Genomic DNA, 10,894 nt, shown 5'->3' on the forward strand with positions numbered 1-10,894 from the left:
ACAACGGGCATGCAACACTGGCTCTCCTTGTGTCGGGTACAGCGAATCACCTGGAGCTCTGTTCAAGCTGAGGGTGTCCTGATCTGTGTGTGCTCCCAGCTCATGGACATGGGTGCCTGCAGCTGTGCAAATCCTGTCTGCACCTGGGTCTGCTGCAGGGTGCTCGGGGTGCTGACCCGTTGGGATTCTGCCGTCCAATATGGGTTGAACTCGCTGACCAGTCTTTCCCTTGCCAAGGGCGTGAGGGGTACCTCTCCAGCTGTTTTCAGGAAGCCTGTAGGAATTTGGCTTTCTTCGCTATCTCAGGTGATTTTAGCTGAAACTGAGGGAGAGTGATGTGAACAGACAGACAGACATGAAAACTGTGATTTCATGTACCTGGCTTCCTAAGGAAACCTGGCTACAAATAGAAGTGCGATTTGGTGCTGCAAAGAGCTCTTGGGGAGACAGAGAAGGCAGAGGAGACAAGGGAGGAGGGGAGGGGTGGTTAACCTCACTTTTGAGATAGGCAGCCAAGGCCCGGCACACACCTGGGCTTAGACTGCCTGAGATCTGGTGGTCTGAATGCTGGGCTTCTGCTCAGCACTAGCATTCAGCTCCCTCTAGAGTCAGCTGTACCTCTGGATGGCGGCTCTCCTGGGAAGGTGCTTCCTACCCTTCCCCAGCCAGGGCTAAGGACCTACCTGATGGATGGATCATGCCAGGGTGGGCCACCAGACCAAGCAACCTGCCCAGCTCCTCTCTAGGACTGTGTCCAAATCGCTCGGGTCCACAACCTGCTTTCTCCTCAGTCTTTCCGCACACACATTCCCAGGGACATATCCCACCTCTTCGTCCCTAGATGGGTGCAGGGAATTGGGGCTGGGGGTTTGTCTCTGCTCCCTTGGAGCTTTCTGCTCCTTCCTCCTGCAGAGCCCAGCAGAGCATCCCACTGCACCGGGGACCCACACACCGTGCAAAAATGAGCCCAGAGGGAAGAGCCAACACAGGCAGACAGAGAGGAAAGCAACAGGCCTGCTAATTCCTCTCTCCTGGCCCCTACGGGGCATCTCTGGGCAGATGCTTCCTCCCCAGGCTACCCAGGAGCCTCAGGCTCCTTAGCAGTGTTTTATTCTCCCAGCACTCACGGGAGGTGCTTTTCCTGAGCACGGGGAGGTGAAGGGCTGCCCTGAGATCGCAGAGGGAGCCTGTCAGGAAGGCAGCCTCAAAGCTGGCTCGTGGAGACCAGGCAGGTAGCGCTGTGGTTAAATCAGAGAGGGAAAGACACAGCCAGAGGAAGGCATCAACAACCCAGGAGGAATAATGGGAAGAGCCTGACGCTGCTTGATAAAGAAGAGGCCAGAAGCAGGTTCTAGGGATAGAGAAATGGTCTGGAGACAGCAGTGAGCAGGAGGGGAGATACGGGTTGGGGAGGGGGAGCGGGAGCCCAAAAGAAATGTGGTATTTCTCCCTAGTTTCTCATTTCCTGGCATTTTCCCTGCTGAGATCTTGAATCATGGGGGAAAGGGACGGCTTGACACTTGGTCTCCATGCGTTAAATAGCAAGGTTGGAATCTCCCTGACAAACACTTCCAAGCTCAGTTTCTACAAGCTACCCCTGAATTCATCCAATCTGTCTGAAATTTTATATTGGGGATGTTTTATTTTCTCTATTTATCTGTTTATTTTGGAAAGTTGCTGGGGAGATGGTAGGAGGAGATTGGATGCTTCATTGAAGAGATAGGATACTTGGAAAAAACAGTTGCAGGCTGATAATTGTTCTAACTTTTTAATGTCCTTTACAGAAAACAGGGTGGCCTGGCGTGTATTTTACTTGATTGGCTTCATGGAGGGTTTGTGCGTCTGACTATATTTGGAAAGGTTTTGATGCTTTTTGTACTGATGCAATCAGGATGCTGATGGCCTAGAAATCATTTTCCTGATGTGGAGATCTGGAGGGTCATGGGCAGGGGATGCCAACAGGCTGTGCCTGTTTTGAAGTGGCAGAGCTGGGTGGAAGGGAGAAGGAGCCGGGCAGAGCTGGAGCAGGGCTGTGAGCCAAGAGTTTTCCAAGCTGTGTTTAAAGTGCTGTCACGCTGCGCAGCCCCGAGTGACAACACGGTATTTGGGCATAGCAGCTTTCCTCCGCGGGTCCGGATGTACAGACAGCGTGGCCGTAGAGTCCTTCTACTTTGATGTGTAAAAATCTTAGCTGGCAGGAGCTACTTTTTACCAAAGCTATGCCATGGGTCAGCATCAAGATCCGAAGTGGAGCCTGTGGCTGCCTAGACAAATGTCAAAGCACCCTGTACCTTGCAGGGCTGTTGGCATCTGTTTTGTGTTCCTCGGCTGTAGGAAGCTGGACCTAGACTCTTGGCTGATTTTACTGACTGATGGTCAGAGACCAGACAATTTGTCCAGGCTTTTTTTTCCTTATTCCTGTCTTCCCCAGGTACAGGCTTTGCTGGAGCTGCCCTGCCGTGAAGCAGATTGCTGCTTTCAGTGAGGCACAGGTGTACCGGCTTCAGCATGACCAGGAAGGGTCAGCAGGAGGGGAGATGTTTCCTAGACCTCCAGAGATGGGGCAGTGGGAATGAGTCCCACCTGTGGAGGCGAGGTGTGCTGCGCCTTCCCCAGGGAAGTCTGGTTAGGGCTTGCAATAGACCCTTAAGTGCTGATCTCCTGCAAGAGAAACTGGGAAAGGGATGCTCTGACTTGGACACTTGAGGTGTGACGTCGGGGTAGGAGCATAGGGCACATAACTTGAAACAGCCATTTTTGCTGAGAGGGTGGGTGAGGGCACTTGTTGTCTAGGAGAGCCTGTTTCTCACTTAGGGCCTCTTGGGGGGTTGCTGTCTTTTCAGGGACACTGGCAGGGGAGTGAGTAGCTGGCTTGATGTGAGGTTCTGTTTCTTTAGCTTGCAGGCTAGCTGGTGCCTTGCAGTAGCTAATACCTGCTCCTTTGTCAAAGCTTTTGGTCCCTCTGGCTGACAAGAGACCATCTTTCTCCTGGCCCTGACACCAGCAAAGGGGGTTTTGAGCTGCCTTCCCTGCAGCAGTGCACTCTCATGAGGAAAAGCTCCTCTCTGGCTAGCTCTGACTATGCAATGGCAAGGGCTGGCAGGGAGTCCCCGTGGTGTTGCAACGTGCCCCTGGTTGTGTCCTCACAACATGTTGAAAAGCATCTGCTTTTGCATGAAGAATAAACTTCCTACTGCCCCCCAGCAAGTGACCAGTGAACCTGTGGGGAGAGGGGCTGCTCCCCCACTCCTGTACACCAGTGACATGGCTGTGGGGACACCCTCTGCCATACAACCTGGCAGTAAATTCACAGTAATGACGCTTATTATGAAGCTGATGTCACAGCGAGGTAGGCACTGTTGGGTAGCATCAGTGGTGGCTGGAATGGTGTGAACGCTGCTGTGTTATGGCTGCTCGGTACAGGTTTTCTGTCCAGTTCTGGGAAAAAAAATCTCCCATGGAAAGCCTCTCACCCTCCTTGTGTGGCCACTCATTCCTTGTGAGCCCAGGCCGCTTCTTTCCTTGCCCAATCCTTCTTCTGTAATGGAAGTGTCTGGGCTAGCAGTGTTTTCTTCAGTACTCTGAAGAATAATGGTGCTACTAGCTTGTTGCAGATGGTCATAAACCTGTGCGCGGTACAAAGGTGGAGGAAAATAACAGGAAGAGTCTTATGATGGATATTTCAAGGGTGAATTGCCCAACTGGAGATGGGACTTGCGGGAGGCTGCTGGAAAGGAAAAGATGTGCTTTGTTGAAACGCAGAGCAGCTTTCAGGCTTACTTTGCAAGCAGCAACCAGCCAGCCTGAAGAAGCATTGCTGCCAGGGGAAGGTCAGAGCAGAGTATAAAAGACTGTTTTCTCCCCATCTGGCAGCTCCTGAGCTGTGGGACAGTAGGAGCTCTCTCCTACCAATTTGTAAAACCCAGAGCTCCCACGTCCAGCCGTGACGCAAGTATCTCTGCAACCCCCCAGCCCTGCTGTGGGTACCAACTGCCCTCGTGGTGTTTCGCAACACCAAGGGTTGGAATAACGGCTGAACCAACATCCCTTGGCCGGGAGCTGCATCTAAACTGAGCTTGCCTCGAAGGGACCATCCAGGCTCTTGCAGCCTTTCCTCTGTGACCGTGCAAAACCAACTGCTAGCATCTGGGGGGAGGTTGTCCACTAAGGCGAGAGGCAGAGCTGTGACTTCAGGAGAGCCCGAGTTGGGATCTGGCTCTCCTGGTTAGCTCCAGCTCCACCTGGAAGCTCTCAGACAGCCAGTTCCAAGGAGCACCAGGACAATTCTGCTGCCGCAGTGGTAAAAAGGGCTCTGGGTGTTGCTCCTGGGCATGGGGTGGTGCTTATGGGCAGGGCTGTGCTGGCCTGGGGTGGTGGTTTGGGGCTGTTCAGCACACACGCAAGTTGCCCATGAGCAACTTGCACCCCTTCCTGGTGCTGCCGTGAGAAATCTGGCCTGAGAGGTGCTGGGGGAGTGATGCCGAGGCCACAAGCACTGCGGCAGGCAAGGTTTGCCGGAGCTGCTGGCCTGGCATGCTTTGAATCAGCTCCCGTGTTTGCTTTTGTTGTTGATGGCCAGGATGGGAAATGCAATTGAGAAACCTTAATGAAAAGCTAACAAAGTTGGGTTTGGAGAGAGGGCTGGCATTCTGGTAGCCTTGCTTCTTGTTAGAGAATAATATGAATGATCTGTCTGGGAATATTCCTACCACTGCTCCTGAAGCAGCGTGCTGACCAAAGCCTGAGACCCTGTGCAAATGCAGAGTAAGAGGGTCTCTGGGGACCAAGCTGTTTATTTTGGATTGTAGAAATAAAGAAATGCTGCTAATTTTATAGCAGCTGCTTCTCAGAGGTATTTTGAGTGTCAGGCTCTGATCCTGTGTGTACAACCAGAGTGTTTTGGCCATGCATTTTCTAAGCCTCCGCAATTCCTGAGTGTGGTGTTAATGATACTCGTCATGAATTAGCTCAAGTTGGAAAGCTGGTGAGGGTATGTGAATCTTGCTTGCTGACTGCACCACAAAATGCTGGAAAAAGTCCAACATAGAGCTGGGGGATGCTACTGCTGCTCTAAGAAGTGTCCTGGCATATTGCCAAGACTGGTGGGTTTTTCTTCCATAGCTCCAGCCTTTCCCCACCCATCTTAACTCTCCAGAAAAGTTCCATGTTTCTTATCTCCGGCTGTCTGAGGGAAAAATGTTGTTTGTGCCTGGAGAACTGGATGGGAAGGCTAGAAAGATGGATTGCTCAAATGCAAACCTCTAGGCCTTTTTTCCTCCTTTTTAAAATAATATGTGACTTGATTAAAAAAAAAAAAAACAAACACCAACAAAAACCAACTTATATTAAAATGTTTGAAAGGGAAGAACATGGCAGATAAAGTTCAAGGGACTTATTAATCTGATTTAGGGGGTGTCTTTTTTCTGGCTGAGACTTCCAGTGCTCAAATCCTTTTAAGACTGTAGAGTTGTTCCAAAGTGTGATGGGACTCTCCTATTCTTTATGACCTAAATCAGTGACCCAAAGTATAATATTTTCCCTAGAACCATCTGTTTCCTCTTCTTGCCAAGGGGATTTCACAATGCCTGGTTGCTCTGAATAATTGTACATGTGCAAGGATATGACTTGCCACAGGGAGAAAATTAACTGAACAAGGGCAGGTGGATGCTCTTGAGTTTTCTGTTGAAACTACTACCCTTGAGAAAGAGAGGATGAAGAACTGTACAGCTGAGGAACATTTTGTGCCCACACTATTTTCTTTAAGCCTGCATATTTTTAAAAAAAACCCCAAAACTACACTTTAGAGCTATCTGGGATAAACAGAGTAGATACCAAGTCAGCCTCTGTTTTGACAGCCCCTTTATCAAATGTCTCCGAGACTTGGTTTGGAGCAGTGTGAAACACAGGAGTACAGATGTTGGGTGACTAATTCATTCTCCGGCTAAACTTCAGTAACCACGAATGCACATCTGTTTCAACTTAGCTGTCTGCCAAATGGCCTGCAACAAGGTACTCTTCTTTACAAACATCATGTTTTCAATTTTTTACTTCAGATTTGTAAGCGGTGCCTACAGCCTGCATTCTGAGAAGCAGAAGGTACCGAGGGAATGGGATCAGGGGGGCAATGTTCAGGGCTTCTGACTCTGGCAGTAAGAGCTTTTTGTAGCATTAGCAGGATTTCCAACACAAACAACTCCTTTCTTTTAAATCTGTCTTCATACAGGAGACTTGCTTTTTCTTGTTCATCTTATCTGCTCTTATCACCCAGCTCTCTGACTTGTTCACTTCCTGCTCTGTGTATCTTTTTCTTTTCTTAATTAGAAAATTGGGAGGATGGAGGGGAGGCAGACCAACAGTTCCTGGTGAGGCAATGGCATTTATATAAAACTGTCTTGATAAATTCTCAGTATTCTTCTTCCAGTCCAATAATCCTACTACAGCATCCTTAAATAAAAGCAAATGCAAGAGAGGTATTTGATCCATCATTACAATGTCTCTTTGTGAAATAGATCCCGTAATGTGGGTGCAGGATGGTACCCACTGCTTCCTCCAGCCAGTTCTTCAATTGCAGGCAGCCCTGTCCCTGCATAATACTCCTCTGCCCTGCTGAGGAGGGTGATTTCTGTGTCATGGGGGATAAGGAGATGGGTAGTGCTGACCAGGTGCTTTTCTTCAAGGAGGCGTTGGTGTGCCCTGTTTAGGAGGGCAACTGCTTCTCCCCAGGAACACCTGCCTGGCTGTACTTGTGCAGCCAGCAATGCAGCACGCCTCTCCAGCTGTGTGGCTGGGGAGCCAGCCTGGTTCCCAGCTGCGTTGGGAAAAAAGCCCTCGTTCAGGAGGAAGAGGGAAGGTGTGCTTAGCCGTACTGCTTGGTTCACACTCGCTACACCTGGGCCCAGGTGACAGCTGGGATGCTGTCACTGGGTGCCACCTTCGAATGGGTGGGTTGGTCTGTGTCTCCCAGCCCCTGTGGGACCTGGGGGACCTGGTGCTGTGTTTGCCAAGGACCAGGCAGATGGCAAGTGGTGGGATGAGACCTGCCAGGCGTTGCAGAGGCATCGACTGGGTCTCCTGCTTGTGTCCCATCTATGATAAGGGCATGGGAATACCCTCCATCTCATAGAAGATGAAACCTTTCATTGCTGGGCTCCTTTTTTCTTTTTGTTTTTTTTTTTTTTTTCCCTTTCTGTAGTGTGTTTCTTTATGAGCAAAACAAGTTCAGCCTTTTGTGTTCTGCAGCAAAGGTATTGACGTACTCATTTTCCTCTCGTCATAGAAACATTTTTAAGTACTGTGTGATTAAATTAACTTGGAATGGAGAAGCATAGTATGGCAAAGTCTCTCCTTGAGGAGAAAATACAGCTTTAATAACTAGGAATCTGGCTTTTATTGGCTAGTAAAATTGAGAAGGTAACACTGAGCATGCTCAGGTTTTTGCACTAAGCATCTCCATGTACGTAAAGGCATCTGTTCTGTGGGTTTATGCACTATTAACTAACTGCAAACCTCTTTAACAGCTCCTCTACACTGCTGGAAAATCCTGAGGCAGGACAAGGGCAAGTACTGCTGTCATGCCTGATGACTGATGTTGTAAATGGAGTGAGAAAGGCCCTTGAAGGGGAAGCCGTCAAAGCTGACCTAGTGGGAAAAGAGCGCAGGGACAGGTTTCCTCTCAAAGCATGCCAAGAGAGCCAGGCTTGGATGCATATGGGGCTCTTTCCAGTTTTGGGAAGGTGCAAAGTGATGCACTGTGGAAGGAATGGCTCCAAAATCATTAATTAAAGACTGCCCTTCTGGTGCACCTTATGACCAAGTTACTGTTAAGAATAAGGTTTTGCCAGGGCTTGAGCATCCTTTGTGCAGATTTCTGATGTGGAGTGGGTGCTTGGGAGCACTGTGAGCAAGAAAAGGCTGTGAAATAGGTAGTTCATAGTAGTCAAAAATTGCAAACATAAAAATATTTTTTAAAAATGGTGGGGGGATGGTAGATTTCCCTGTCATCTCCCGCTGTTACCCTGAACTCCAATGAGTGAGTTCACTGCAAGTTTGAGATGGGAAACACTTCTGCCAGCTGTGAAGCAGAATGATGGGCTTTAATTAGATGAGAAACAGGAAAATGCAATTGAACAAATAGGCTTTCAGCGAAGAGAGAGAAAGTGGCATTAAATATCACAGTAGCTGAAGAGAATAGGTGCTAGCCCACTGGTAGCATCTGAATCCATCCTTGATCAAATAACTGAACTAGAGGTGATCTGTACATGGAAAACTGCAGTATTCATAACACAATGGGGTCTCCTTGAGTAGCAGAGTAACTTGATTATGTGTTTGGGAAAGATGGGAAATAAACAGTGTGCAGAGGGAAATCTGTTATCTCTAGTTGGCCTCACTTCATGCACTTTTGTCTCTGCAGGTTGAGGACGTTGGGGACCTGTTCAGTGGAAGTGGCCATGTCGCGAGCAACTCACCCACCCACCTTCCTAGTGAGCTTCCAACTCTTGAGCGTTGTGCTGGTATTGCTCTTCCATGCAGACAGCATACATGCGGAGAGCCCCAGCGAATTGCCTGTGAATGACACTGAGGAGTGTACTGGCTCGTACATCTGCAAAAAGGGTGTGATTTTACCAATATGGGAACCCCAAGACCCCTCATTTGGTGACAAAATCGCTCGGGCAACAGTGTATTTTGTAGCCATGGTGTACATGTTCCTGGGAGTATCTATCATAGCTGATCGCTTCATGTCCTCCATCGAAGTCATTACATCCCAAGAGCGGGAAATAACCATCAAGAAGCCCAACGGCGAGACCAGCAAAACCACAGTGAGGATCTGGAACGAGACTGTTTCCAACCTCACGCTGATGGCCTTGGGGTCGTCTGCCCCCGAGATCCTCCTGTCTGTTATCGAAGTGTGTGGCCATGGCTTCACGGCCGGGGACTTGGGGCCAAGCACAATTGTGGGGAGTGCTGCGTTTAACATGTTTGTCATCATTGCAATCTGTGTTTACGTTGTTCCAGATGGAGAGATAAGAAAGATCAAGCACTTGCGAGTGTTTTTTGTTACAGCGGCCTGGAGCATCTTTGCCTACACTTGGCTTTACATTATTTTATCTGTGTCTTCTCCTGGGATTGTGGAAGTTTGGGAAGGTTTGCTCACCTTCTTCTTCTTCCCCATCTGTGTGGTGTTTGCCTGGATAGCTGACAGGAGGCTTTTATTTTACAAGTACGTCTACAAGAAATACCGAGCTGGCAAACAGAGAGGTATGATCATTGAGCATGAAGGTGACCGGCCCTCCTCCAAAGCTGATATCGAGATGGATGGAAAGGTTGCTAATTCTCATGTGGAGAACTTTTTGGATGGGACACTGGTGTTGGAGGTAGATGAGAAAGACCAGGATGATGAGGAAGCCAGGAGGGAAATGGCTCGGATCCTGAAGGAGCTGAAACAAAAGCACCCCGACAAGGAAATTGAACAGCTTATAGAGCTGGCCAACTACCAGGTCCTGAGCCAGCAGCAGAAGAGCAGGGCCTTTTACCGCATTCAGGCCACTCGGCTGATGACAGGAGCTGGCAACATCTTGAAGAGACACGCTGCAGACCAGGCCCGCAAAGCCGTCAGCATGCACGAGGTCAACAGTGAGGTGACAGAAAATGATCCCATCAGCAAGCTCTACTTTGAGCAGGGTACCTACCAGTGTCTAGAGAACTGTGGCACTGTCGCCCTGACTATCATTCGACGGGGAGGCGACTTGACCAACACAGTGTACGTTGACTTCCGGACAGAGGATGGGACAGCCAATGCCGGCTCTGACTATGAATTCACTGAAGGGACAGTGGTCTTCAAGCCTGGAGAGACCCAGAAGGAAATCCGTGTTGGCATAATCGACGATGACATATTTGAGGAGGATGAGAACTTCCTGGTCCATCTCAGCAACGTCCGTGTGAGCACTGAGGCCTCAGAGGAGGGCATTCTTGAGGCCAGTCGTGTCTCAACACTTGCCTGCCTGGGATCACCATCTACTGCCACCGTCACCATCTTTGACGATGACCACGCTGGCATCTTCACCTTTGAGGAGCCAGTAACGCATGTCAGTGAAAGTGTGGGGACTATGGAAGTGAAAGTGTTGCGAACCTCTGGTGCACGAGGAAATGTTATTGTGCCCTACAAAACCATTGAAGGCTCAGCCAAAGGTGGAGGAGAGGACTTTGAAGACACCTGTGGGGAGCTGGAGTTCCAGAACGATGAGATCGTGTAAGTGAAGGTTTTATTTGTTACTTAAAGTTGTTGGTTCTGAAATTAAATGCACACGGCTCCAAGAGCTGCGCTGGAAGTGTTTGGGTGCCAGCATGTTGCGGTAAGCCACAAACGGCCTTATATGCTTTGGGGAGCCTGAAATGCTGCCTTCCTGCCCTGCTAACAGACCAGAGAGTGATGCCTGCTCGGGCACTCCACCCTTCCAGCAGCAGGGAGGTGGGACTGGTTTGTGAGCCCAGCTTCCTGCACCCCATTCATGCACTGAGCAGATCTCTAGAACCTCAGCTCTGCAGTGGAGCAGAGAACAAAACTGAGCTGGCTGTTACCACCCAGTCACAAAGACCTGTCTTGGAAAGTGTCTAAACTGAGTGTATGAATTGTGGTACCTACTTCCCCTTGCCTGTGGAGAGTCAGGTCACCCAGGACTGGGCCACAGCCTGATGCACTGATGCTCGTTTCAGGGCTGTGGTGAAGGTCACTTCACCTCCTCCTCTTCCAAAGGTTGCAAGGCCTGGGTCACTGTCCCATGCATGTCCTGAAAAAGTATTGTCATGCAGAGAAGCCTCATGGTCAGGATGCAACTGCAGACACATTTGCTAATAAAAAAGAGGCTGAAAGCTGTTGGAGGTTATTCCTGAGTGTTGT

At 49.5% G+C, this 10,894-nt stretch overlaps 1 protein-coding gene across 1 annotated transcript; it reads left to right on the plus strand.

The window, feature by feature from the left end:
• Positions 1-8,447: 8,447 nt before the first annotated feature.
• On the plus strand, positions 8,448-10,250 carry SLC8A1 (solute carrier family 8 (sodium/calcium exchanger), member 1). The gene has a single exon (XM_010159936.1). It carries the CDS (start codon positions 8,448-8,450, stop codon positions 10,248-10,250), a length of 1,803 nt encoding a protein of 600 aa, XP_010158238.1.
• Positions 10,251-10,894: the final 644 nt, after the last annotated feature.

This window comes from Eurypyga helias, unplaced genomic scaffold (assembly GCF_000690775.1).
Source record: "Eurypyga helias isolate BGI_N326 unplaced genomic scaffold, ASM69077v1 scaffold49569, whole genome shotgun sequence".
NCBI classification, from domain to species: domain Eukaryota; kingdom Metazoa; phylum Chordata; class Aves; order Eurypygiformes; family Eurypygidae; genus Eurypyga; species Eurypyga helias.

What these genes read in the sequence shown, in the direction of transcription:
- SLC8A1 (XM_010159936.1), top strand. Translation starts at nt 8,448, where the DNA reads ATGTCGCGAGCAACTCACCCACCCACCTTCCTAGTGAGCTTCCAACTC.